The sequence below is a fragment of the Thermothielavioides terrestris genome, chromosome 2, assembly GCF_000226115.1.
Source record: "Thermothielavioides terrestris NRRL 8126 chromosome 2, complete sequence".
In the NCBI taxonomy this organism is placed as follows: domain Eukaryota; kingdom Fungi; phylum Ascomycota; class Sordariomycetes; order Sordariales; family Chaetomiaceae; genus Thermothielavioides; species Thermothielavioides terrestris.
In genome coordinates this window covers 428,071-455,009 of record NC_016458.1, presented here as the reverse complement: position 1 = coordinate 455,009, position 26,939 = coordinate 428,071, and the positions used below count along the sequence as shown (strand labels likewise).

The 26,939-nt window shown below is 54.9% G+C and overlaps 7 protein-coding genes across 7 annotated transcripts; 4 read left to right on the top strand and 3 right to left on the bottom strand.

Annotated features, from left to right (window-relative positions):
• Positions 1-5,600: 5,600 nt before the first annotated feature.
• THITE_34523 (polysaccharide lyase family 4 protein) lies at positions 5,601-7,733 on the bottom strand (the record flags this gene model as incomplete). Its single annotated transcript, XM_003651219.1, has 3 exons — positions 5,601-5,814; positions 5,881-7,496; positions 7,533-7,733. The coding sequence occupies 3 exons, from the start codon at positions 7,731-7,733 to the stop codon at positions 5,601-5,603; spliced, it is 2,031 nt and encodes a 676-aa protein (XP_003651267.1).
• A 1,732-nt stretch (positions 7,734-9,465) lies between these two features.
• THITE_2111329 (uncharacterized protein) lies at positions 9,466-10,855 on the top strand. The gene is made up of 3 exons (XM_003651218.1): positions 9,466-9,801; positions 9,873-10,312; positions 10,392-10,855. The coding sequence occupies exons 1-3, from the start codon at positions 9,750-9,752 to the stop codon at positions 10,605-10,607; spliced, it is 708 nt and encodes a 235-aa protein (XP_003651266.1). The 5' UTR covers positions 9,466-9,749; the 3' UTR covers positions 10,608-10,855.
• A 283-nt stretch (positions 10,856-11,138) lies between these two features.
• On the top strand, positions 11,139-12,629 carry THITE_2111327 (uncharacterized protein). Its single transcript, XM_003651217.1, has 2 exons — positions 11,139-11,435; positions 11,507-12,629. The coding sequence occupies exons 1-2, from the start codon at positions 11,258-11,260 to the stop codon at positions 12,538-12,540; spliced, it is 1,212 nt and encodes a 403-aa protein (XP_003651265.1). The 5' UTR covers positions 11,139-11,257; the 3' UTR covers positions 12,541-12,629.
• A 451-nt stretch (positions 12,630-13,080) lies between these two features.
• On the bottom strand, positions 13,081-15,928 carry THITE_2049403 (uncharacterized protein; the record flags this gene model as incomplete). The annotated part of the gene is made up of 13 exons (XM_003651216.1): positions 13,081-13,219; positions 13,299-13,435; positions 13,547-14,039; positions 14,098-14,320; positions 14,379-14,543; positions 14,607-14,700; positions 14,767-14,788; positions 14,848-14,984; positions 15,038-15,059; positions 15,177-15,281; positions 15,337-15,503; positions 15,571-15,796; positions 15,855-15,928. The coding sequence occupies 13 exons, from the start codon at positions 15,926-15,928 to the stop codon at positions 13,081-13,083; spliced, it is 2,004 nt and encodes a 667-aa protein (XP_003651264.1).
• A 2,385-nt stretch (positions 15,929-18,313) lies between these two features.
• THITE_2111326 (uncharacterized protein) lies at positions 18,314-19,966 on the top strand. Its single transcript, XM_003651215.1, has 2 exons — positions 18,314-19,221; positions 19,326-19,966. The coding sequence occupies exons 1-2, from the start codon at positions 18,379-18,381 to the stop codon at positions 19,749-19,751; spliced, it is 1,269 nt and encodes a 422-aa protein (XP_003651263.1). The 5' UTR covers positions 18,314-18,378; the 3' UTR covers positions 19,752-19,966.
• Positions 19,967-21,423: 1,457 nt separating this feature from the next.
• Positions 21,424-23,346, bottom strand: THITE_2111324 (uncharacterized protein). Its single transcript, XM_003651214.1, has 4 exons — positions 22,952-23,346; positions 22,496-22,874; positions 21,957-22,418; positions 21,424-21,871 (listed from the first exon to the last, which is right to left on the bottom strand). Exons 1-4 carry the CDS (start codon positions 23,338-23,340, stop codon positions 21,680-21,682), a joined length of 1,422 nt encoding a protein of 473 aa, XP_003651262.1. The 5' UTR covers positions 23,341-23,346; the 3' UTR covers positions 21,424-21,679.
• Positions 23,347-24,255: 909 nt separating this feature from the next.
• Positions 24,256-26,544, top strand: THITE_2048089 (uncharacterized protein; the record flags this gene model as incomplete). Its single annotated transcript, XM_003651213.1, has 5 exons — positions 24,256-24,659; positions 24,742-25,876; positions 25,984-26,316; positions 26,340-26,364; positions 26,429-26,544. 5 exons carry the CDS (start codon positions 24,256-24,258, stop codon positions 26,542-26,544), a joined length of 2,013 nt encoding a protein of 670 aa, XP_003651261.1.
• Positions 26,545-26,939: the final 395 nt, after the last annotated feature.

Here is a 26,939-nt window from a genome sequence, read left to right as displayed (position 1 = left end):
AATATATATACTTCTATAAGAATATCGACTCCTTTAATGTCTATCTAGAGGAAGAAAACTTCTTAAGAAGCTAGGTTCCTTTAGAATATATAGTCTAAACTCCCTAAAGGATGACTATAGGTTCCTTGTAGATTACCTAGATACCCCTAGCAACTAATATACTAGACCTAACTAGTATAATAGCGGTAAGAGTATAGCTCTTAAGAAGAAAAGTAAAAGTCTATACTAAGACCTTATATCCGATATAAAACAGTGCTAGATATATTGTTAAAAGGAGCTAAATATCGTAAAGGTGTAGTCCTAAGCTTAGAAGCTTGTAAATAGCTACTACGTTTAACTACTTTTATAACTAGTTTAGCTAGACTAAGGAAGAAAATGATAATCGATGAAAATTCTACCCCTATCTCTACTTAAAAGGATAGAACTATCGTCTTTCGATTAGGTTAGCGTTTTATAACCGCTATATCGATAATAACGAAGCTTCAACAGATCTTCGAAGTGCTAGGGATAATAAGATATCTTTTTAATGCCCTACACTGTCTAGGCAAAGGAAGGTCTCCTAGGACAAGGTCTTAATAGACCCCTAGAACGTATACGCTTTAATAGGTTTCTATACCTCCTAGAGATACTGGTATTAGTATACTAGAGCCTCAATAGGTCGGCTATATCGTCGTCGTATAGCTATCAATATAGCATTATATAGTTCTATGATCTTAGAAGACTTTGTAGTCTATACTATCTTATTTAGATATAGAGCTAAGCTCCTTCCTAATTAAGCCCCTATTTGAAATAGTATAAAACCTCTATACTAACCTACCCTACTACACCTAGGATCAAGTACGTAAGATAGCTCCTAAAGGAATATAATATACCTCTAGACGGATAAAGATAGTATATATCGAATAGTAGGAAGGATATCTCCTAAAGGGAAGATATATAGCTCAGGTACGTCTAGTAGGATATAGTAGAAAGATAAAAGACAATAAGAATATAATCAAAGCTCAACAGCTCGAATGCCTACCGTCTAGATAGAGGTAGAACAACGAAAGGAGAGGCTCAATAGCCTTCCTAGAAGAAGGAGGACCACCAACGTAGTGTCAATGAATATATATTGACAACTACTTAATGTCTTGCTTAATGATAAAGAAGATGGGCTTAGCCCACTTAAATATATATAATCAGAGGGCTAGACCCCCTAACAACGAATGTAACGCTCTAAGATAAATAGAAAAGCAGAAAAACTAGGTCCCTCTATGTCTAGGTAGTCCATCACCCTAATCCAATAGGTATATAAGACGTTCTCTATAGGGGAGGATAGACATTGTCTATAGTATAGATTGTAGAGGGATGTATATATATAGGGTGAATAGTAGGAGCAAGACCCTTAAGGGGTATAGATAGGCAAAGGGGAGATAAGCGTAATAATATACTCTATAAAGTACAAATTCGTTTTAAAGACAGTTGCTTAAGACTATACTATAATATAGATAGCTTCTACAATATACCAATTCTCCTACTAGGAGGAATTGAGATATTACACTATATATTTAATAAAGCAACTATAGTACTATATAGTAAGATTGTCCTAAGGAGCCTAGTATAGAACTAGGGCTCTTCGCCAACTTAGGGTCGAAGGTATAGAGGAGGTAACTAGGGGTATATCGAAGGCGAAGGCGGAGTATACTAGGGATCGGTATATAAGGGCTATACTAATCGCGCTATAGAAGCTATATATAAAGGTGATAAATAGCATCTTTAAAATAACGTAGTAGGCTAGTTTAGTTTTAGTTTTCTTATAAATAAGCTCTATAACAACTTTATTGTCGATATAGAATTTAATTAGGCGTTTTAAACTAGTATATAAAGAAGGGTTAGTCGCCTAGAGTACTAAATCCTAGCGACACTTAGTATACAACTTAGTATACTCTATATAGCTCTCTCTATATCTTTAGATATATTTAACGAAGTTACTATATATAAGCTATTTAATATAGTTTAAGTAGATATCCCTTTCCTCTTTAGGAAGAGTATTATCCTTATTATCTAAATCGTCTTTAATAATATAGCTGCTAATAGCATAGTAAAAGGAGTTATTACAATTGTTATAGTTCTATCTAAGACACTATTAGCTTCTAGCCTAGAGCTAAAGCGGGCCTAACAAAGGATAATGTATATTATAGTCCTAGTTGTCGTCTCCTTTAGGACGATGTCCCTCTCTATTACTACTAAGCAAAGCGACTATAGCCAATATTCTAGAGAGTATAGACAAAGATAAAGTAAATAAATTTTAAGAATATATCACTATTATAAAGAGAATAGAAAGCTACTATAGAGGTTAGAGCAAATAGACGAAATGTATATAAGACGTATATATAAAGGAAATAGTAGAAAGCTAAATATATATAAAGAGAAAGAGTTATAAAAACGAACTAGGTATATAGTAAATTCTTATTAGGTTCGTATTAAAGTTGAAGTAGTAGCGTTATAGATATAGAACGGTTATATAAAAAAACAATGAATATTGTCGATAAGGCGTAGAACGAATATACAATAAAAACAATGTAGGTAATATAGGCGTTGCTATATATAAGAAGGTTAAGAAACGGATATAAGATAGAGACGTAGTAGGAAGAGCCAATGTATAGAGAGGATAGAGGATAGGAATATAAAGGAGGGATAGAGGCGTATAGTAGAAATAAGAAGAAAATATAAAGTACGAAGTTTATAGAGGAGAAGGGGGTTTTAATAGTACGAGAGAGGGCTAGGTCGTATACAATCAGTAAGTACGCCTAGTACAACGTAGTTATAATATATAAATATACAAAGTAGGGAAGAGCTAATTAGCGATTTACTAAAGCGATATAAATAAATAATTTGAGCCTAGGCAATAGGACGACTATAAGCGGCAAAGCCTTAATAGGCAACTACGCTAGGCTACCCTAATAACGAAGTAGGCGCTATACAACTGAATAGTAGGTACTAGCGTATATTACGACCAACGCTATACTAAACCTAAACTACGTTCAATATAGCGTTATATATACTTCAATTTAACTGCCTAACAGGGTAGGGGAGGTATATTATAGACTAGGCTATACCTAGGCTAGGTATATAGGGCTACACCTAGGATCTATAGCGGCTCTAGGACGGACCTATAGCGGGCTCGCCTTATACCTAGAATAACGTTGGTCCGAACCTACTTTGCAAGCCCCTAAAAAACTCTGTATATAGGGACTATAGCCTATACTTCTCCTTTTTCCTTCCTTAAAGTAGTTAAATAGAATATTATACACTTATCTATAGACGCTATAAGGCTAGCACATTATACTCACTAAGCATTTACCTATAGCTTACTACACGTATCTACAAGCTATTCAATAGCTAAATAGGGCGATATTGTTTAGTCTACTTAGAGGAGTAGCGTTGTTGTTTAATCTATTTAAGGCTATACTTAGCTCCTAGGCAGCTTGGTTAGCATTATGCCCCTCGATCTAGTGTTTAGGAGCAACGCTAGGCTCCTAGGCGGCCTAGTTGGCACTATGCCTATTGGTATAGTGTTCAGTGCCTAGGCTAGCATTACACCTATTAGTGTAATCTTGATCCTAGTATTTAGTGCCTATATTTTATACCCATTAGTATAATACCGGTTAGTTCGAAGGCTATAGCGCCTTCGAAACTATAGCTAGTCAATATAATTTATCGCTTCTATCGCTCTTAGAGTTATAGTTGATCGTAGTCCTAGATCTCTTTATACAAAGCCTATTCGCTTTAGCTTATAGAGATGAATCGCTCTTCAAATTCGCTTTTATACACGCCTTAACGTAAGGTCTAGCCTCCTAGCCCTTTAGCGTATTCTCTAGATACAAGTAGTAATATAGCTTAGTTATATAGAAATAGTTGCAAATATAGCACTAGGGTATATCTAGGGACTACGCTATAGGAATAGTAGGTATAGAAGCTGCACTAAGGTTCCGTTTAGCTTATAATCTTCCACCTTTAGCGCCCTCCTTATAGGGGCCCTAATAGGTGTAGTTACCCTATTGTTCTTAGTGGTCAGTGGTATTGTCTTCTTTCTCCTAGGCTCTATATATTACGAAGGAGCCTTTACCAACGTAGCTAGGCGCTTTCTCGAAGAACGGTTCAACGCCTTTGTAAACTATAGTAGCGATATCTCTAAATCTAAGCTTCTTAATCTAGTCTATCTAGTTCGTCTAGTAGTATAAAACGAATATTAGGATAAGGTTTATAAGGGCTTATATTAGTTTAGTGAACTAGATACCTAGATCCTTAGCCTTAATAAGCCCTTAAGTAGTCGATTTATCTATTAGGTTCTCCTATTTGACGATCTACCTCTTAAACTTAGTAGCTTTTATATATATATTCCTAGGATATTTAAATATATTAAAGTAGGTTTAAAGGCGTATTCGAAGCTTAAGTTCAGTCTCTATAGTAGGTTTTATAATCTTTTTAAAATTATAATACTATATTTAAAGGGAATAGCCCTTTAAAAAGTATATAGTATAGTAGTTCGCTAATATAGTAGTAGTTATAAAGTGCTCTATCTAATTAAGCCGTTGGCACTAGAGCTTATACCTCTAGTTATAGTTGTTACGCTCTTTATAGATTATTATAACGAATATAGTAATATTGCTTCTAAGCTCCTTCTTAAAGGCCTTATATACTTCCTAGTAGGCTATATTAAGCAACTTAATAGTAGGTAGAGGTCTATAGTACTATCCGTTGTCAAAGTAGCTGTCGTTACTACAATTATAGTAGCTAGGTATAGTAATAGATTAATAGTCTTGGTTATAAGGTAGTTGATCCCCTTAATTACTAGCTTCTACGCTAGGAGCGTACTTATAGGCCTTGTTACAAGGTTCGTTGCAAAGGTCATTATAAGCTACGATATAAACTGTATAGTAGGCCTCGGTATCCTCGATATCCTTTAATTCAATGATATATACCTAGAGCTTCTAATTGATATGCTCCTAAGCTACATTATAGACATTAACGCTCTCCAAAGTAGGGCGGAGACACTCCTCCTTATCCTCAAAGTAGTTTATAAGTTCGTAGTATATAGCCTTATTAATAAACTAGCGATACTAGGGTACTTAGTCGTCGAGGCTAGCTAGGATAATGTCAACCTTTACATTAGCCTTCGAAGATATAGTAGCTATTCTAGTAGTCGTTTTTAGGGGTATCGCTAAAGGATTTTGTTGATCGTTATACATAGCAGCTATATAGTGTTTTAATAGGTTCTCGAGGCAAATGAGACTCTTAATTAATAGAGCTACTACGTAGAATAGAGACAATGAAGCTATTAAGAAGTGCCTAATACACAAAGATGGTGATCAATGAAGGTGTTGTTCGTTGTATTAATCAAAGTGTGTGTGGAGGAGGGCTACTCTAGGCATCCAGATCTGTAGCCCTGGTGGATCCTAATTACGGCAGTACGGCCCGTGGGTGCCAAGCCTCCGGTATTGAGGCCCGGGTTCTGACACCACCAAAGGCGTCTGTTCAGAATATCACCGTTGTCAGATACAAACGCCACGGAGCATCCTTCATTTTTCTACCTATCAAGTCCGCCTCCAGACAAATCTCTACTTTACTTCCAGCCTCAGTGCGTCGTACTGCACGTAGACACTCCTCGGCAACAGCGCACTCTCGTAATCAGTCGCGTTGTACGGCAGACTCAAGATGATCTCATTCGTGGCCTCCCCAGCCGTCAAATATGCCGTCGGGAACGTGAACTTGTGAGACACCTGATAGCAGACCACGCCGCTGCGAACGCCGCAGGACGAGGACTGATAGTATCTGCAAGGAGGAGTATGTTAATGAGAGAAACCGGGGGGGAGGAATGGGGGAGGGGGGTCAACGCACGGGATAATCCACGGTTCCAGTTCATGCCCGTTGACAACGACGACAAAGGGCAGGTTATTGTATTCTTGGGTCGCGTTGAACACATCCGTGTTTCCAGCCGCCGTCTTCGCGCCGGCCAGCTGGATGGTAAAGGTGGCCAGGCTGGTGTGGCGGAGCTGCTCCTCCTTGAGGTCGAACGTGATGGTCCAGTTGTTGATCTCGCCGTGGCCCTCGACCTGCACTGGTCGGAGAAAGTTTGCGTAGCCGCCGAAGACGGACCAGTGGATGTAGTTGAAGTCCTTGGCTTCGTCGCTCGTGCCCACGTGGAAGCGCACGCCGTTGGGGAAATCGTCGATGAAGTCGTATGCGCCGAAGTAGATGCGGTACTCGGGAGGATGGAGAGGGTGCTGCGCGTCTCGCACGTCGCCGTGCCTCCACTCACCGGCTGACTTGTCCGGGGTCCCGATGCGCCAGAGCTCGCGTCCCGCGGATTCGGCTGACCACACCAGGCGGCCGCTGTCGGTGGTCTTGCCGGCCTTCACCACGATCCCGTCATGAACGTAATCGCCGAAAATGCCGTCGGCGTACACGGTCAGCCGGTATGTGCCCGCCTTGATCCGGTCGATCTGGACTTTCCCGCTGCTCGACTCGATGTCTGCCCAGTACTGATACGCCGTGGTGTCGAAGACATTGTCCTGGAAGTCGACGCCGTCTTGAGCCAGGACGGCAATTGCGTTCTTCGCTCCCTTCGGCAACGCGATCTGAGCCTTCCAAGACCCTCGCCCCCCCGTGGGCACGTAGTTCGGCACGTGCTGGGCGATGGAGTCGTAGAACGCGGCGTTCCATGACGGCGATGCGAACTTGACGGCCTCGTCCCGAAGGGCCTGCCACGATCCACCTGCGGGCCCCTTGTTGAAATGGTAGTACTGAGGACCAAACGTGCGGTCGAAGCCGTCGGTGATGTTGGGCGTGCCGTCGCCGTGATGGTTCGAGACGAGGTAGTTGTAGACGATGCCGTCAACCACCAGATCCGAATGGAGGGGCCCGCCGAAGTAGGTGTCCTTGGTGTTCATCACGAGCCAGGCTCCGAACGTCGACTTGTCATCGATGTAAGATCCGTCGGCGAACATGCCGTGGACTGTGTGATCCCGCCAAACGGCTGCAAACGTGTACTTGGTGAAATAGTCGGAGAACTGCTCGACGTACGGATCTCCGGTGCGGTTGCCCAAGTACCAAGTGGCATCCTGGACGGTTGTCGAGTTTGCTGTGCTCCCTGACGCTGGGTTGGGCACGGGCAGCGGCGCCCACAGTTGGTCGTCCGTAATCAGGTGTGTCCAGATGTTCGTGCTGGGGCGGAACAGAGTCCGGAACTCCTGGAGGTTGCGCAGAAACGGCGTGGTGGAGTTGTGGTATGCGATCCGACTGAAGGTATGCAACCCCGTTTCCCCGTCGCGCAGGAACCAGTATTGCTCCAAAAGCTGGCCGGTGGGCGGGTAGACCTCGCTCATGACGACACCGCCGTACTTGACATGGGATGCGTCGACTCCCTGGAAGACTTTGTAGGTCGGGTCGATCGAACCAGGGGTGTACGAGCCGGACGGGACGCAATAGCAGTCAAGGTACGGTCCGATACCAAACTGGCCATTGCCTGTGGCTCCGCCAGGTGTTACCACCGCGCTGGCTCTGCTACCGAGCAAGTCTTGGCCATCCAATGTGAGGACGTCGATCGCGCCGATAGACTTGTTGACGGAGAAGACAAGCCTGTCGTTCGCGATCTCCACAGAGTGGGAAGTCTCATTGACCGTCAAGAATGCGGAGACGAGCGAGGAGGAGGAGAGAGCCAAAAGGCCCCCAAGGACTGAATTGAGTCGCATTGTGACTGTCAAGAGTGTTGGGACAAGTCCCAAAGACGGTGACAAACAGCACAATAGGTGGAAAGAGCCAGGCGCACAGTGACAAGGCCGAAGACTCGACTCTTGTTACACGACAATGAAGTTGATAGGCTTGGCTTCTTGTATTCAAGTACCTCCCCGCCGCCTCGGTTGGGGTTTGGCGAGCATTCCGGCACCGGGTGATTTCAACCCGGAGCAGGACAATTTCGGGGGAGGCAGGAGGCAGGATTCAGGACACTAGGAGGCTAGTCTCCGCATCGTTGCGGGGAGTCCAGTTCCCAATTTTCCGTCAATCCTGGTATTGCTGGTTCTGATTTTCTGTTCGAGTCCTGTGCGTTCCGTAGCGTGAGGGGGCTGGCTAAGGTATCCGGACCTTACCCCGGACGCTAAGTCATGGAATTGGTTAAGTGATCAACAGAGCTTGGATTTCGGTTGGATTTCGTTTCGAGCTTGGACATTCTCTCGGTATTTTGATACCCCGAGCATACGCAGTGGTTAACTCGCTCCTACACCCTGTCCAGCACCGAATCTACTTCCATGGCTGTCTCCCTCCCACCGTAGCTATTGCTGGTTAGTATCGCCAGGCAATAGAGAGCTGTCCCTTAACTAAGCCCAAAACATCTAAGCTTGGATCCTTCTCGTGGGGATGATCAGTTAGTGTAGTTTACCCCACACTGGTGCCTGAAGCGAGGCACGCACGCCTCGATACCCATGCGATTGCCACGTGCACGAGACAAACATAGCCATGATCTTCATGAAGCCCATTACGCTAGACTCCCATCCCGTCAAGTACCAGACTGGGGAAACGCGGAGCACAGTATCCAGCACTTCGCTTCGGGCTTGCAGATCACCTAGGTCGAAGGCGCCCTCGGCCAAGACGTGGGGGACGAATGCGGAGTCGAGTTTGTTGGCTGGGAATGTGCTCTGTAACTCCCGGCCTTGCTCTCGGAGCGTAGATGGCGATGATGATAAAGTGACCGTTCGTCAGGAACTGTTTGACTAAATGCGTGGCCAATGAGACGCATACGGCTTTTGCGTCGTTTGTTAGCCAGAGTTAAAGCTAGCAGCCTGTTTTCAAGGTGGAATCGCGTTATGGCAGCAAAAGGGAGGGAAGGGGCTGGAAGTACCGGGCTGTGAGCCGCTCAAGTCGAGCAAACCAACCAGGAGTGAAAGACAGAGCCGAGAAACTGGAGGATTGGCCCCATGTTCCGATATCCTGCTGCTGTACGCCGCTTAAATATCATATCATCAACAGTGGATTGGCCACTGTTACAAGTAGTGAAGGTCATGACCTCCATTCTCCCAGAGCCGCTGGGCCCACTCCACCTAGAGTGTGAAATATCTGGATGGCCCTTGTGTTTGTCAGGTCCATGAGCCCCTCCCCCTTACTCCCACTGTGCAAGCTCAGTTGCACTCGGAATCGCCAACGCAAGATTGACAACCTCCCGTTTGCACTCAGGCCGCAGAGTCATGACAATAGCATTCCTCCGCACCGGCAGGCACTGGCCAACGCGGACTGTCCTCGGAGAGTTATTGGTAATCTTTCGAGAAGCGGGCAGTAGCTCCGAGTTGATCACTGTGCGGGAGGTCTTGGGGAATAAACAGCGCGACCATAGCGAAGGCACTGTTGATGCTGTCTCGACATCGGGGTGCGGAAGAATTGCTAAACCATTCATTCCCCGCCCAATCTCAACCGCTGTTCTCGTGGTTGTGTCGACGCTGCAACATTCGACCTTCTCGTCGATATCGGCGCTAGGCCGCCCGCTGCGTCGGGCTGTCACGGAGATAGCGTCATCGATGGCGCCACCCTTGATATGTCAGCAGGGACCACAGCATAAAGCTCAAAGCGGGGAGCTGTTTCCGCACTTGAAATCGCAACACCCTCGCGCTCTCTTGAAGATACAAGTCGGCATTCACTTTCAAAGATCAAAAACGCCAATCCTCTAGCACAGCCAACATAGTAGCCTGACATTTGCCGGACCACAGACGGAAGCAACCATGGGCGGCCAGGACGCAAAGCTCATCCTCTACACCAACCACCGATGCCCTTGTAAGACCTGACCTAAGTGAATGAGTGCATCGCTCGGCCCATCAGAAACACGGTGGCTGACGCGCATGTAGGGGCGCACCGGGCACACATTGCCCTCGAGGAGCTCAAGATACCGTTTGAGGAGGTCATCATCGACCTCGACACGCCGCGCACGCCCGAGTACCTCAAGATCAACCCGCGCGGCCTGGTCCCGGCTCTGTCGTACAATGGCGAGATCATCATCGAGTCGGCGATTGTCGTGCAGTTCCTGACCGATGCGTATCCGTCGCACCTGGTGCCGGCCTCCAACGAGCCGGGCGGCGCCCTCCGGCGGGCGCGCATCGCCCTGTTCGTCGATGCCTACGTCTCCAAGGTCAACGGCAACGTGTTCGGCATCTTCAGGGCCAAGACGGATGAGGAGATCTCATCGCTTCCCGAGAAAATTGTCGCGGGCATTGTCAGCGAGGTCGAGCCCAAGCTCGCCGACGCCAACCCGTTCTTTGGCGGTAGCGACAAGCTCACGCTGGCTGAGGTAAGGAAAAAACTGACGATTGGTTTGCGCAAGCCGCTCGCCATTGAGAAAAGTATGCTAACGGGTTGCACCGTTGCAGGTTCTGACCGGCTCCCTTGTCCTGCGCCTCAAGACCTTCACGAAGGCTGGCATCTACCCCGAGACGCTCTGGACAACGATCCAGGAGAAGGCCCCCAATTTTGCCAAGTGGGCTGATGCGGTGACGGCGCATCCCAGCGTGACCTCCATCTTCGACGAAAAGGCCCAAATTGAGGGGACAAGGGCGAGGCTTGCGAAGCTGAGGGCGGCCGCTTGAAGTGTTGATTACCTTACCTAGGCAGCCGGCAGGTGTGAGCCTCGGGGCAGATTGCGCGCTGGTTGGGGCAGTAAGAGTCTCGGATTTTGTCGCAGCCTAGGTAGTCCGTAGATCGGTGATTTTAGCGGGGGCACAATGATGCTAGTTTCGATCGCACACTACACAGTACTCCGTATACAACTGGGGGCCTGGGGCAGCTCCCGTGTCAAGGTCCGAGTGCTGGGGTGTGATTGCTGTGTCGCTTTCTGACCGCCAACTTCCCCACCTGCGGCACGTGGCGGGATGGGGAGTGGATGAGCTGCCTCCACTTGGTGCTCCTGGGGGTCCATTGGTCATTGCCGAATCCAACTTGGGCAGCTGCTCCCTGCTCCCGGCAGCCGAGGCACTCTGGTATCTGCCCAATTGACCTGAATCCAGCGTGATGCCGATTTGTGATGATGGCCTTTGTCGGCTCGTAGCGAAACGCCCCAGCACCAGATACAATTGTCTGTCCCACCAATTCGCGCTTGACGCTGGTATTTGGGAACCTGGCCCGAAGCAAAGACAACAGCACGCGCGCGCAATCCCTACACTTCGCCGCAGACGCCGCGTCATTCACCACCCACTGCGACTGCGATCTCGCGACTGCGACTGCGATCTCGCGACTCGCCATGGGCCCCCCGGGCATCGGTCGGCCCTCCGGCCGGTCTGCCGCACCCGCTCGCTCTAGCGTCGGAAACGCCTTGCCGTCCCACTGGCTGCAGATGTACGATGAGTTCATCACGAAGAACGCGCACCAGGTGTCCCAGATTGAGTCGACTCTGCGATCGCTGACATACATCATCCCTGGTATGTAACAATCCCTTCCGACTCCGCCGCGGCAGCACGGCAGTTGGTTGACCTTCCTCGCTTGTCTGCAGGCCGCTTCCGCGACGCCGAGATCGCGTCCGAATCCATACACACCGGCGTGCAGCTCCTTTCGCTCTACCACGACGCACTACTCCGGCGAGCGCACACGCTATCAAAACTGCGCGCGTTCCGCTCCTCGGTGCCCCCCCTTTCCCCGCCGCCGCTCCCCCACAGCCGGTACACGCGCTTCTGGACGCTCAAGAGCGCCCTCTACCGACGCGTCGCCTACGTGCTACAGATCGTCGAATATGTCCAGCTCCTGTGCGAGATGGCAGCCAAGCGGCGTGGCGAGCGCACACGCTGGCGTGTCGTCGTCCTTCTCGAGGCTATCAAGGCCGTCTGCAAGCTGCTGCTTCTGAGGATAACACGGTCGAGACCCCTCGTGACGCCGGCGCTGCCCGAGCGAGAACCCATACCCGAGGAGCCGCCTGAAGACAGCGACGAGGACGCGGCGTTCGCCGGGCTGGAGGAAGATGACCCAGACCGCCGGAGCAGCTCGGCGCCTGGACCTCAACCCAACGGCCACTCATCAGCCCCACTCGGTCCCAATGGCGAATGGACCATGCCGCGCACGGGCATGACTCTGCCGTCGCTCCCCTCGCCGGGCGACACGAGCGGGTATCTGCTGTCGCGCGTCCTCACCGCGGACGACATCAAGCCCGCCCCGAAGCTACTCAACCGGCTGCAGGGCCAGGCGTACGCGGCCGAAGTCCTGCACATCCTGGCGCCGCTGATCTTCGCCGTGGCGCTGGCGCGGAGCAAGGACAAGCGCAAGGCCTGGACGCCGTGGGTGCTGGGCGTGGGCGCGGAGCTGGCCGCGCGGCAGCTGCGCGATCGCGGGCTGCGGACGACGCCGCTCGAGCGCGACGAGTGGCGCCGGCGCGGCTGGGCCATGGGCTGGTGGGCCATGCGCGGCGCTTTCTACGAGCATGTCACCAAGGGCGCCGTGGAGGGCGTGCGGCAGCGGCTGCCGCGGCTGCTGTCGGGGATCTTGGAAGACTACGAATATCTGTGGGAGAACTACCACTTCAGCACCAGCCCTTGATGGGAGTTTCTGTGAAGCGCTGGTCGCCGAACGGTGCCATTTCACTCGTCTTCATGGGGAAATGGGATCGCATATGGATCTGGCGCATGCGTTTGCTAGAAACAGGAGGGCTTGTCACAACGGCACTTTGCACATCGCTCACTGCTGGGCTGCCATTTTTCCGGCTCCCTGGTAGGTTCAGGCCTGGCTCACCAGAAGCCGCACGGCGTTTACCACAAGAGATGTACCATTATTGGGTTCGGGACGGGGCACGCCGGCTTCACAACGAGCGTATGAAGTGGCAAGCGCGTCATAGACTGCTAATCTCATGAGGCATGAACACGTCGATCTGCCTGTCGAAACTGCCCGTGCAATCTGACAATCTGAGGGGCGAACCGCCTGCAATTGCAAGGAGAGGCTCTGGTTCCGGGGAAAGGCCAGTGCAAAAGAGACAGAAAGCTCAATGACTAAACCAACCATCCAACAATCTCATTGCCGTAACGTCCCAATTCTCAGTCCTAGCTTGCGTAACCAGTTTCAGCACGCGTGGCCGAGACAAGCTCACAGCCTCGACGCAAGGCGGTTCTCGCCCGGCGCATGGTAATCGGGCACCTCCATGGCGAGCGCCTCGCCCGAGTAGCCCAGGTCCTCGGCGACCAGCACGGCCGCCTTCTCGCCGATCAGCAGCGCAGTCGAGTACCTAGGTAGCATGGCACGGGTTTGTCAGCGTCTTCATGCCCTCTTCCGTGTTCTAAGATCTGCTGTGCGGTCCAACGTACGTGTTGCAGCCCACGTTGTCCGGGCAGATGCTCAGGTCCGCCACCTTCAGGCCCTTCACCCCGTGCACGTTCAGCCGCTCGTCGACCACGCCGTGCTTGACGATGCTGTTGCCCTCCTTGGGCGCCATGGAGCAGGTCTAGGCGCGCGCGGGCGCGAGGCAAGCGCGGATTGTCAGTCCGGTTTTCCGGAAGCAAAGGGAGAAGCCCCGGGAGGGGGGAGAAGGGGGGGGAGGGAATGAGAAGCTTACGCCCAGGCAGTGCCACGTCGTCTCGACGTGCCGCTTGACCCACTCCTCGATGGCCTCGATATCCTTCTTGGAGTACTTCAGCTCGCCGCGCTTCTCCTTGCGGCTGCTGCTGACGACGGCGCGGCCGGGCCGCGGGGCGTCGGGCTCGGGCACCGGCACGCTCCAGCTGCCGTGCTGGATGCCGGCGGTGATGTTGTCCGGCAGCGCGTAGCGGTTGGTGTCGTCGAGGTTGAGGTCGTGCGCGCTCGCCTCCGAGTCGTAGTCGAAGAAGGGGTGCATGGCCTGCACCTCGCCGGCGTACGCGTCCATGCGCCGCGCCGTCTCGCGCGACTTGATGTACCCCCACACCATGGGCGCCATGTCGCGCTCGTCGCTCATGAAGCCGGCGTCGAAGTCGGGCGCCGCGTACGGGTCCGCCGACGAGATGTGCGTCCACCCGCGCGAGAAGGGGTACTCGAGGAAGTGGAACATGGTGAAGAAATTGCCGGGGGGCCTATTATGTCTCAGAACAGGTAATCACACCGCACTGGAGTGAATTCATGCTCACTTACATCAGCATGTGGTCGCCAAACCAGCCCGCGATAATGCTGTAGTGCATCACGGGCTTGTCGGGCTTGTTCTTGAAGTACGACTCCCAACCTTTCTTGAAGTCCGGCGTCGGCCAGGACTCCATTTCCTTGAGTTCGGCCTCGGTCGGGCGGATCTTGACGCCCGCCTCGATGCCGTTGGTGGAAAGGGGGCCGGTCCCTTTGACATGCCACTCCTCGAAGACGCCTGAGAGGCAGCAGTCAGCGTGTGTCTGATCCTCGGATCTGGACGGGAGGAACCATACGCTTCTGGACCTCCGGGTCGCCGCGGGCAAAGTCATCGAACGACTCGGTGCCCGGCTTGGCTCTGTACACAGCGAAGGTCAGGTAGTGGTCCTGGAAGTTGAGACCCACGCCTGGCAGGTCGACAATGGGCTTGACTCCGGCGCGGCGGAGCTTGTCAGGATCGCCTGGGTGCTGTTAGTTTCGGATTCCCCCTGAGCATCACATCATAACATTCAAGGTTGCCATACCGATTCCGGAGCGCTGCAGGATCAGCGGGGACGACAGTGTGCCGGCAGATACCACGATCTGCCGGCGGGCCCGGAAGATGCGAGTTCCGCGATTCTAACAAGCCCGTAAACTGTTAGTCAGAGCACCGTTTGGGGAAAGGGGTTTATTGGGAACACGCACGTCGCCAATAGGCTTGGTCGGGCTGTTGACCACCTGTTAGCGAGTTGCGGAGGCAGGGTTAAATGGGGCGGCGAAACTTACACAGTCTGCACAGCAACAGCGCGGCCGTTCTCAATGATCACCTTGTCGACCTTGGTGTCGCAGGCGAGATAGAGGTTCGAGTGGACAGCGCGGGTGGCATGGATGTACGCATGGGCGCTGTCGCTGCGGCGGCCAGTCTGCATTCTCCATTAGTCGGCCGCCCCCAGCCTGATGTTGCGAAGCCACTTACATCCCGGTTGATCCACTTGAGCCTAGCGAGCATCAAGTCAGCATGTTTCTGTGCAGACAGCCACCGGAGTGACAAGGTTTGCTGTTTGCTGAACTCGAATTGCTTTCTTCACTGCAGCCACAGAGGATAGAGCACCTACCAATGTTCGGCACCGTGGCCCGTCTTGAGATCCTGGAGGTCGTCAACCACAGGGATGCCCTGGGACTCGACAGCACGAAGGAAGTCGTGCTTGATCGGATAAGTGCTGCCAAAGCATGATTAGCTTCCATTTGAACCGCTGTGAGAGAGCGGGCTCATACTAATTGCCGAAGGAGACCTTGATGGGACCATCAAACCCATGGATGTCCCGGTTGTGCGAGGCGCGCTGGTAGGTCTCGTGCTTCTGCATGAGTGGAATCAACTCCTTGGTTGTCCAGCCTTTGGCTTGAAAGTCGTCATAGTCGGACGCGGAGGCGCGAGTGTACATCTGAAGCGGTCAGCGGATCAGCAAGGAAGCAGTTTCTCTCATCGCCCATGCTATGGTTGTGCCATACCATGAAGTTGATGGACGATCCTCCACCGAGGACGTGAGCCGCCGGCACAATGGCGCTGCGGCCGCCAAGCCATTTCGACGGGCGCGACTCATAGAAGGTTGCCGTCTTGGAGTCCAACTTCATGTTCCGTGGGTAGATACCCGGCCAATACACCCACGGGTTGTTGAGGTTGTTCTCCCCGGCCTCAATGAGGAGGACCGTGAGGTTATGGTCCAGGTTGGCCAACCTGAGTGGGAAAACCTTTTAGTGGCGAACTTGAGGACGATGTCTACCGCGATTCTCACCTTCCTGCCACCACACACCCACAGCTCCCACCACCACATACGATGATGTCGAACTCTTCGGGCAACGGCGACATCTTGACACTGAAAACACTGGGTACGGATTCTGGGCGCGGGCTAGGTTGGATCAACGATCAATACCCTCAAACTGAGCTGGGCTGCTTCCCAAACGCTCCGTCTCTGTGCGGCCGGAGGGCGCAACCGTCTCTTATGTTCCTGTCCCTCAACAGATTCCACACACTTGCCGAACCACCCCGCTGGCGTGAACCCCTCTCAATCTCTTAGATGTCAAGACTATGGACCCCTCTCCTTTTCCCCAATCCTGTCGTCAAGTGACCTCTGCTGTTCTGGTTGGCCAATTGCTCTCCTGCCCAGCTTTGCTGACGCCGACGCGCGTCTGGCTCTACTTCCTCCTACCTTCCTCCACTGGAGCGAATGCATGCACCTTTGGGAACCCCTCTTTATCTTGGCCGTTCGTATTGCAGCGGGATGGAGAGGGATTGGTGACGACGGCAGTGCCATTCACAGACAACCTGAGAGCCGTGATTGGGGCCCGCTCCAACACGGCACCTGTCTCCATCCCTGGAACTGGACATGTGCAGCCAGAACCCTGGCGTCTGAAGGGTGTGCTGGCACTTGCACTGCCCTCGATCTACAGCTCGGGTGCAATATGGGGGTCGTCTGGACGTTCTCGGCCCCTGCTCGCCCGCCTCAGATCGCTTTCTCCAAGCACTCTGAACGCCGTGTAACCCCATCGGGAATCACAACTGGATACCGGCAAGTCTGTCTCCTCTTTGGAGCACGAGTTCAAGCGGCAAGAGTCTGGACTCCGCTGGTACATACAGTCCTGTTCCGGTTTCTCAGTAATGCCCCGTCTATTGAGAGGTTCTGAGCTTACATATCGGAGTCACGCGCAAGGAGTACCGTATAACCTTGCAAGGCCTTCATACCCCCTACTTAGTTTGATTGTTACCATCAACAAACACCCACGCTAGTTCCGTGGCTTGTACAGAGCCGCAACGTCGACTAATGCGGTCCCTCACACTCCCCCGGACTTTTAGTGCCAAACCGATGGAATGTGGTGGGAATAACACGGACCGATGGCCACTGGGTCACCTGCCGCTGTTCGGTCAAAAGCAGGTGAACTGTGCATGCAAGAGACGGCAGAGAATGCGGGGGTCTCGATCGAGCAGAAGGGGTAGTGTAATGAGGGTGTGGGATATCCAGTTCCCCGGTGTTACACGACATGATGTTGGAGACATGGAGGCATGGGGTTGCAGGCAAAAACGCGGGGTTCGGTAGCCGGTGCTCAACGGCGGGATTGAGCAATCCGCCAATACCCGTCGCACGCTCGAGCCTGGCATGTTCTCGTGGGGTAAGTGATCCCGGCTTCCAAGGCTGGACTGGAGATCCCAGGGCGCGGATGTCCCGGATTCCAAGAGTCAAAAAGGTAAACGCCGATGCGCACGTCTAGGCAGTAACCGTGGCCACCAGCGACGTTTCGCAGGCCGTAGTTCTGCAGCCGAGCAATAGGGTTGACCGGGCGTGATGCCAGCGGCAGTTAGCCAGGGTGTCGATCACAGCCTCCTGTTCTGTACAGGCACAGCGATATCCGTGGCAAATCCTGTTAAGTTCCACTCTGTTATTGGGCTTTGGTAACGTAGACGCCGGTGAAGAATCGACCGGAGTTGCGGTTGAACTGGCAGCGGCCCTGCTGGGCGCCCTGTCCTGTTCCGGCTCTACAAGCCAAAGGAGCAAAAGTCCGAGACGTTGGGGACCACAAGGACAAGGGGGTCTTGGCTGTCGAGCAAGCCGTAAGGGGGCAGCATTCGTAATCATACGTCCACGAACTCAGCCCGAGCAGCTTGCCTCGAAGCCGGCAACAGGATACCCGTGGACGCTTGTTCCATGAACAGAGGCTGAAGCCCGCTGCGTTGTGATGAGTCAACCGAGATGCGCATGTTCGAGGCGCTTTTGATCCCCCAAGCTCTTACATGGCGCTCAATGTCCTTCAAGATGTCTCCACCGTTCAGGTCGCCAGGCGTATTCCGGCGGCACATGATCCCACGGGTTCAAATTCACGTAAATATCGTGTTTCGACTCGCAGCGCTTCGCTCCATGGCATCGAGCCAAGTAAGGATTGCGGGCTGGAGATGCGGCATGGCGATGCCTGCGTCCCAGAGCAACCACAGATCCGCCTTCCGTTGTCGAACACGCCACGACATAGCACTCTGTCGCAAAGAGTCTTTAGTCACTACACTTCTTTTCTCTCAGCCGAATGCCTCACGCCCTCAAGGATAAATAGTTGAGAACCACTCGTCACGAGGCTTGTTGCGGGCAGGCCCTAGCATGTGTTGTTCCGGCTGGGGCGGAGACCCGGCTCTCCGCGGACGCCGAAGTGGACGATTCAGGGGCAAGCAAGCTATCCTATAACCACACACAACCTGTCAGCTTCCGCTCAACTTGGATCTTTCATAGTCGCATGTCACGCAAACTCCTCATGTTCACCACACATGAACTGCCAACAATGGGCGCTTCTGGCGCGTTGTCGCTGCTCAGCACCCCGGCATACCCTCTGCCAGGCGCCGTAGGCAATGACAACGCCGGATTATCACGACGTCCGCCGCGTGCCAAGCAGAATTCGGAACCTCCGTCAGTCTCTGGCGGCCGGCCACGCTCTAGCAAGTCCTTCACAACGAGGCGCAGCCGTCCGAGACCAAGACCATGGCTCTTCCGCCGTACCTGGGCCCTGCCGCTGGTTCTGATGCTCGCCTTCGTCTCGCTGTATGCCCTCAACCCGAGCGAGTCCAACGTCCTTCACCGCTTTCTCTTTCTCTCCTACAGGCTCGACGATGACCAACACGGCCACCGGTACGGCAAGGGGCCTTGGGACCTCGCCTTCGTGTGCTTCTACACCGTCGTCCTCTCCTTCGCGCGCGAGTTCGTCATGCACGAGGTGCTGCGGCCGCTTGCCCGGCGCGGCGGCATCCGTTCGCGCGGCAAGCAGGTGCGCTTCATGGAGCAGATGTACACGGTGTGCTATATCGCCTTCATCGGACCCCTCGGACTGTACACGATGCGCCAGACGCCCGGGCTATGGTACTTCGAGACGCGCGGCATGTACGAGGGGTTCCCGCACACGACGCACGCGGCCGTCTTCAAGTTCTACTACCTGTTCCAGGCGGCCTTCTGGGTGCAGCAGGCCATCGTCATGCTGCTGGGCCAGGAGAAGCGCCGCAAGGACTTCCGGGAGCTGGTCGCGCACCACATCATCACCATCGCGCTGATCGGGCTGAGCTACCGCTTCCACTTTACATACATGGGCATTGCCGTGTACATCACGCACGACATTAGCGATTTCTTCCTTGCTGTGAGTCGACTGGCATTCGCAGTTCCCACACTCCCCCCCTCTTATAACCCGCTTCCTAGGACGATAACTAACCGCCTGCCCTCTGGGCCCGACCACGCGCATAGATTTCCAAATCCCTCAACTACCTCTCCCACCAACTGCAGGTGCCCGCCTTCGCGCTCTGCATCGCCATGTGGATCTACCAGCGGCACTACCTGAACCTTTCGATCCTGCGGTCGGTCGCGACCGAGTTCGCGACGGTGGGGCCGTTCGGGCTCGACTGGCCCGCGCAGCAGTACAAGTGCCGGCTCTCGCAGGCCGTCACGCTCGCGCTGCTCGCCGCCCTGCAGGCGCTCAACCTGTTCTGGCTCGGCTGCCTGCTCCGGTCGGCCTACCGGTTCGTCGCGCTCGGCGTGGCCAGGGATGATCGGTCCGAGGGGGAGGAGGAGGACGAGGCGGAGGTGGTGGGCGACGGGCAGGCAAGGGACTCGCGGGCTGGGCTAAGTGAGAGGAGGACGGGGAAGAAGGGTCTTGGGGTGAAGCAGTGCTAGGGACGTTCGGGGCAGAAGTGGACGAGGGAGCACGGCGCGTTGGCACCCCTTTCCAGTACGTCGGAGTTGTTTAGGGGTTTGAAACATACAAGCTGTTTGCTCGGACATTGACTGTATAGTGGGCAACAAATATTAATTGTAATAGTTCATCAAAGGAATTAAACTTGCTGTAGTAGCAATAGCCTGGAGTGTCTAAACCCCTGTGAACCTGTCGGTCATATTCACCAATTCGTCGTCTGTATTGAGAAGAAAAAAAGGGAATATTCCCTTGACGGATAACCCAGACCAGTGCTGCGCAGGATACCTCGAGTCGCAGGTGATGTGCTTGTTGCAGATCAACTTGCATGGGAATGCTTGAAAGCTGTAGACAGGATCTTGGTTGACGGCCATCAGCTCCTCGTTGGCAGTTGTTGATGATGTCCAAGGCCGGCTGCCAGGCGCTCCGCAGCGGAGTGCCGAGAACCAAGAGCTCTTGAAGGCAGTCCAGAGCGTGTAGCTTCGGTTCTCCCGCGGGGATGGGGTTACCTCTGTTCACCTCGAGTGTGTCCCTGTCGCCGTGGGCTCAAGTTGTCGTTTACTTCGTATGCCGCTCCTAGCTGAGAACGGCCCGACTGACACTGGTCATTGCTGCTCCGGCTGTTAGCAAAACACGATCCGCCCAACCACACGGTGTGGGATGAAGTCCACTTCGCCTGCAGACGAGTAGTTACGTACATCCACCTGTGTATTTGGCCTAACCGACTATACCGCATGTTGACCTGACCGGCAGGGATATGGTGGTTGACCTGACCGACCACTCCCCATGTTGACCTAACCGGCAGGGGTAAAGAAGTTGATCTGACCGATCACCCAACCCCCCCCCTTGTTGACCTGACCGGCAGGGGTACGGAGGTTGATCTGACCGATGCTGCCCCCTGTTGACCTGACCAGCAACTTTTCGAGACCCGTTGTTATTCCCTGCAGGTCAGGTCAACAGGGGGCAATCTGGGTCAGGTCAACCAGGAATCCGTTCGTGCGGATACAGCCCCCAACCTTACGGTTGACCACCGACGACCGCATCGTCAACCACATGGGACCCTTCACCAGTCTGCATTGTTCAGCCGCTGCCACTGACCTTCTTCGGACCACAAGAGGAGGTTTCGGCGCGGGGACAGGACAGGCAGAGCCCAGTTTGCGGCCCGGGCGGTAACCTTGCGTTCAGTTGTCGACGATGACAGTATTCTCGGTGACGTTCCAGGAACTTTTGAAGACGCCGTTCAGACCCCTCCAGGTGCGCGAGAACCCCCTGTTGGATGCCGGCGCTGCCGCGGCAAAGGTTCCGAAGAGCTTTCAACAGTCCGAGTAGGGAGTTCAGCGACCATCCCGCACTCGTCCCTTCTTCCTGGCCGTATTGACCTGGACCAGAGCCAACGCCGGCTTTGCAAGCAATTTCCGCGAGGGACTGATAGGACCCTTGGAAGTATGTGGCTGGCTTTTCAAACCAGAGTGGATGGTGGCCGACCTGCGTCACGGAGGGGCCCGCGGGCGTGGATGCCATGCCGCTGCCCAGAATCCTAGTGCGGGGAATACACCATCATCGGGTGCAGGAGGCGTTGCAAAGGATTAGTGTAAATAGGAGAGAACGAATGTAACATGAGCGAGGCCTTCCGGCCTCCCTTGTCGCCGCCAGATGTGTGGTTGTAGAGATGGAGGTCCAGCATACCGCTCCGCGGCAACCAATCCTGTCGTATTATGCATAGTTTGTTTTACAGACAGCCAAGAACGGGCGTGGCAAAGATGATGATACACGTCTTATTCCTACCCCGAGCATAGGTACCTACGCTTTCCTTTGACTACCCGGAATGCTATGCCACCCACCTTTTGAGGGCAGGGCTTGACTCACGACAGCAGGCTACCGGTTGGTACCACTATCGTTAGTTATCCCGTGGCTAGAGCCTAGGTAGCTCCATGCCCTCGTGGCGGGCGTTCTCCTCGTGCTCCAGCTGCGAGACCACCATGGCCTCCACCTTGTCCACGCCTTGTTCCTCGCCCACCTCGACAGCATCAACTTCGCCGAAGATCTTATCCATTCTCTCCAGGGATATGCCCTTTGTCTCTGGCAGGATGAAAATGACGGAGACCTGAAAATTAGAGCATGGTGAGCCAGCAGTTCGTGAGACCCGCGCATGATCACACAATTCGACAAGGTGATGGTCAGGTACTCACCAGCAGCAGGGTATTCAACCCAAACAACAACCAATAGCTCTTGCCGCCAACCTCACTGGTGAACGTCGGCCACGGCTGCGTGAGAGCCAGCAGACACACCGTCTGCCCCAGCAGACTCAGTCCGAAGGCCTTGTCGCGGACCTCCTGCGGGAAGATCTCGGACGCGATGGCCGGCGTGATGGGCCCGTTGGACCAGCAGTACGTCAGCCCGACGATGAAGAGCATGGCGACCTCGGCCACGCCGGCCGCCCTGTTCGAGTTGTCGGGGAAGGCGGTGGTCAGGCTGGAGAGGATGAGCAGCGCGGCCGCCTGGATGGCGAAGCCGGCGATCAGCAGCGCCTTGCGGCCGAAGCGGTCGACCGTGAACGTGTTGACGAGCACGATGACGAGCTGCAGGGCAGCCTGCACGCCGTTGATCGCCAGCGCCTGGTGGCCTGCGTTCCAGCCTAGAGATTCGTAGATCTGGCGGGACCGCGAGTGTTAGGACCATACGGTGCCGAATCAAGAAAAACATCACGTTATGGCGTGGGCAAACTCACAATTGTGGCGTACATGGTCAGCGCGGCGATGCCTCCTGCTTGCTGAAGCGCCGTGGCATACAAGCCGTACAACAGGCGCTTCCGCAAGCCGGCAGACTTGAAAAGGCCCGCATAGCCGGTGTCGAAGCGGCGGCGGGACTCCCGCGCGGCCACCAGCTCGTGGAATTCGGCGCGGACGTGTTCCGACTGGGGCGTGCCCATGCGCAGCTTGCAGAGCACGCGGAGCGCCTTGTCCGGGTTGTCCTTCTCGAGCAGCCAGCGCGGCGACTCCGGGTACCAGAAGCTGAGGATGATGAAGGCGATGCCGATCGGGATTTGGATCACGTTGGAGACGCGCCAGGCGATGTTAAAGGGCGACGTATGGAACGACATGCCGTACCTATCAACGTGACGTCCAAATCAGCACAGGGTCCACGACTCCTTATCATCACCTGGCCGCAGGAGAGCGAGACCTACCCGGTCCAGAACGCTATGAATGTCCCAAGCTGATATCCAAACTGGGCGACGGTCCCCACGAAGCTCCCGCGGAGCAACTTTGGCGAACACTCTGCGACGTAGAGGTTTGACGCGATGTACACGCACCCAAACCCCAGACCGGTGATCAGGCGACCGAGGATCAGGACACCGTAGGTGTTGGGCACCACCTGGACGATGACGCCGATGATCATGGAGGCAATGGAGATGCGCAGCGCCCAGAGCCTGCCAACCTTGTTCGCGAGCGTGCCGCCCACGAACAGCTGGGCCAGGCCGGTGGATGCCCAGGGCACGGCGGCGATGGTGCCGGAGCGGGTGGCGTCGACGCTGTAGTACTGGATGAACTGCTTGTCGGCGAGGATCACCGTCATGATGCCTATGAATACGAGACGTGTCAGAAGCGGGTCAGGCCCACGTTGCTGGAGCAGAGTGTCCGCAGGCCGGGACATACCCGCATCGTAGCCGTTGAAGCATGTCGAGAATACCATGCCATAGAGCAGCAGCGCCGCATAGCGGTCTTCCGGAGGGAGGAACTTTTGCAAGAACCCCATGGTTTTGATTGTTACCAAGTGAATCAGAGTGACGAATCACCTTGGACTGCTTCGCTTGGGAGAGCAAACAGGTCAGCACCGGCCCCTTAAATAAATACATTCGGTGTGTAAGTGATGTCGGAGAACACCACCCTGACTGACCGGGGGCCCCTTTTCTCTGTCACCTCAGGCAACAAACGTTCTTCCGCCACTTCTAGACAAGCTCCAATACGACACACCTTCCCCTTCTGGTGATGCTCCTCGCAGACCCGACCAGCTCCCCGGAAACTCCACGCTTTCCCCGTCCATGTGCCGACCCCGCCCGGGGGGCCGAGCGGATGCTCTGAGTGGTGCGCTTCAACTCCTTCCCCAACTTCCAGGATGTTACCCCCAGCTAGCCGGCCCTCCCCCGGATTTAAGGCCAGCCACGACTGCTGGCATTGGCTCGGCTAGTTGGCAGGATTACCACCACCGGCACCGCCGACAACCAGAACCCACAGCTCGGCGGCTCGGGGGTGGCGACGATATCAACGAGGGGATGACGAAGACCCCGCAGGAAAACTCTGGCTATCGTGGATTCCACGAACTCGGAAAACATCAATCAGCTCGTCTTATAACTAGGAGGATGCCTCCCTTCCAAGGTAATTACCCCCCGGGCCATATCTGCCGGGAGACCCGAATTCTGGACCGTCCGCCTTCGCCAGCTAACCCAGAGCCCGTCTCGGTTGTGACTCCCACCTACGCACAAGCGCAAGCATGGCCCACCCCCAGTCAACCTTCGCCCAGACGGCCTTCCACGGGCCGTCGCTGCTGAGGGCGCGCCGCACCACCATCAGCCGCACCACGGTCAAGGCGCAGCTCAAGCAGCTGCGCGACACGGGCCGGTACGACTGCTTCAAGCTGCAGTGGCACCCGGTGTACGACGACAAGTCGTCGTGGCCGGTGCCGCCGAGCCTGTTCTGGGACAGCGACGTGGCCAAGTGGATCGAGGGCGCGTGCTACCTCCTCGCGGACGAGTACGACGAGGAGGTCGACCGGGCCGTGCGCGAGCTGGTCGACATGATCCGCGGCGCGCAGCAGCCGGACGGCTACCTGAACGTCTACTTCACCGTCGTCGAGCCGGACAAGCGCTGGTCTAACATCCGGGACATGCATGAGCTGTGAGTATTCCACAGACCACAGTTGCCATGCGTTGTATAAATAAATCAAACTGTTTGTTGCTCACAAGACATGGCGCCAAAGATACAACGCCGGCCACCTGATCGAGGCGGCGCTCGCGCACAAGAACTACTACCACAACAACCTCCTGCTCGAGCCGATCGAGAAGTACGTCTCGCTGATCCACTCCGTCTTCGGGCCGGCCGAGCACCAGCTGCACGGGTACCCGGGGCACCCGGAGATCGAGCTGGCGCTGCTGCGGCTGCACGCGGCGACGGGCAGCACCCAAGCGTACGAGCTGGCGCGCTACTTCGTCGAGGAGCGCGGCAACCCGCGCGGGCAGGACGGCATGCACTTCTTCGACTGGGAGGCCCGCCGCCGCGGCGACTCGCCGTGGAAGCGGCCCGACCACTACCCGGTGTCGCGCACCAGCCACTGGTACAACCAGTCGCACGCGCCGGTCCTGCGGCAGACGTCGGTCGAGGGCCACGCGGTGCGCGCCATGTACCTGCTCACGGCGGTGGCGGACCTGGCTTGCCTGGACGAGCTGGGCGTGCGCGCGTGGCCGGCGCGGGACGCGTACCTGGCGGCGGTGCGCGCGCTGTGGGACAACATGGTCGACCGCAAGATGTACGTGACGGGCGGCATCGGCGCGGTCAAGCAGTGGGAGGGGTTCGGGATCGACTACTTCCTGCCGCAGGGCACCGACGAGGGCGGGTGCTACGCCGAGACGTGCGCGGCCATCGGCGTCATGATGCTGGCCGAGCGCCTGCTGCACGTCGACCTGGACGCCCGCTACGCCGACGTCATGGAGCTGTGCCTGTACAACGCCGTCATGACCGCCATGAGCCTCGACGGCACCGCCTTCACGTACGTCAACCAGCTGGCCTCGTCCGACGCCGACCGCAGCGTGCGCCACACCTGGTTCGAGTGCTCGTGCTGCCCGCCCAACCTGATGCGCCTGTTTGGCAACCTGGGCGGGTATCTGTGGGATTACGGGGCGGCAGCCGAGGACGGAGAGCCGCCGTTCGTGAACGTGCACCTGTACACCACAGCCAAGGTGACCTTCCAAGCCGGCGGGCAGGAGTACGTCTTTGAGCAGGTCTCCGACTGGCCGTGGGAGGGCCGCGTCTCCTTCAAGCTTCAAGCGCCGGCGGCGACCACCACCGGGCTTGCCGTGCGCCTCCGAATCCCCGGTTGGTCGGCCGGGGGATATACGGTAAGTGAACGAACCTGCTGTAGCCCTCGCTAACCACCACCACCACCACCAGCAGCTGTATGTACCCCTTTCACTCTTCAGCTAACGCATCTCAAACCTACCTCCAGCTCACCCCTCCCTGCCCCACCGCAACCCTCTCCAAAGGCTACCTGTCCCTGCCGGCATCCTACACAGCCGCCAACCCAACCTTCACGCTCTCCATCCACGGCCTATCGCCGCGCCTCATCGCCCCGCACCCCTACACCAACCAGCACACGCTCACCCTCGCCCGCGGGCCCGTCATCTACTGCGTCGAGGACGCCGACAACCCGTGGGAGGCGAACCACTTCAGGGACATCACGCTGTCGGCTGACGCGCGCGTGACCGAAGAAGAAAGAACGCTGGCCGGGGAGCGGTACGTCGCGCTGCGCACCGTCTGCCGGCCGCGGGACCTGCGGGGCGTCCTCGGCGCGGCGAAGAAGAGGCCGGGCCAGGATCCGGGCGTGCCAGTAGCAGCAGCAGCAGCAGCAGGTGGAGGAGGAGGAGGAGGAGGAGGAGGAGGAGGAGGAGGAGGCGGCGGGCTGGGAGCCGAACGGGAGCTGGTCTTTGTCCCGTACTATCTGCGGGCGAACAGGGGTGGGAAGGGACACATGCGCGTTGGCCTGTTGAATCAGTCTGTTGTGATGTAGCATAGAGAGGTTGATAGAGCAGGTCTGGAGAGCTTGGAATTTGAACGAGGTGGGCATTGCATGCCACACGTCGCCTTTGTCTCCCTGATCCTGGAGGTCGAGCGGGAGGTCGAGCGGGACACGGGCGTGAACCGGCCTGCTTGTGGGCTTCACCAGAGCACGATCTCAAGTACCTACCGCTACTAGTCAGCCGGCTTCGAAACGAGGCGACTTGCAGGGATGTGACCTTGATTGGGATATCCTAAGCACTCAGGAACCTGAGGTTAACGTGGAGGACTTGGATGGGCTGTCCCTACTCGGTATACTCCGGCTTGAGTTGCGTTAGCGCCCCCAGCATTAGTGGTGCTGCCAGGGACGCAGTATTATCATGGTATTCGATTCATGTTGCACGCAGC

Bases quoted from the DNA above. Each gene is read 5' to 3' on its own strand.
- THITE_2111324 (XM_003651214.1), bottom strand. From the start codon at position 23,340: ATGACGGTGATCCTCGCCGACAAGCAGTTCATCCAGTACTACAGCGTC. The intron at 22,419-22,495 runs GTGAGTTTGCCC...CGGTCCCGCCAG, and splicing joins TGACCATGTACGCCACAATT to ATCTACGAATCTCTAGGCTG. The intron at 21,872-21,956 runs GTGAGTACCTGA...TCTAATTTTCAG, and splicing joins GGTTGAATACCCTGCTGCTG to GTCTCCGTCATTTTCATCCT.
- THITE_2111329 (XM_003651218.1), top strand. From the start codon at position 9,750: ATGGGCGGCCAGGACGCAAAGCTCATCCTCTACACCAACCACCGATGC. The intron at 9,802-9,872 runs GTAAGACCTGAC...ACGCGCATGTAG, and splicing joins CACCAACCACCGATGCCCTT to GGGCGCACCGGGCACACATT. The intron at 10,313-10,391 runs GTAAGGAAAAAA...GCACCGTTGCAG, and splicing joins ACAAGCTCACGCTGGCTGAG to GTTCTGACCGGCTCCCTTGT.
- THITE_2111326 (XM_003651215.1), top strand. From the start codon at position 18,379: ATGGGCGCTTCTGGCGCGTTGTCGCTGCTCAGCACCCCGGCATACCCT. The intron at 19,222-19,325 runs GTGAGTCGACTG...CCACGCGCATAG, and splicing joins TTAGCGATTTCTTCCTTGCT to ATTTCCAAATCCCTCAACTA.
- THITE_2111327 (XM_003651217.1), top strand. From the start codon at position 11,258: ATGGGCCCCCCGGGCATCGGTCGGCCCTCCGGCCGGTCTGCCGCACCC. The intron at 11,436-11,506 runs GTATGTAACAAT...GCTTGTCTGCAG, and splicing joins GCTGACATACATCATCCCTG to GCCGCTTCCGCGACGCCGAG.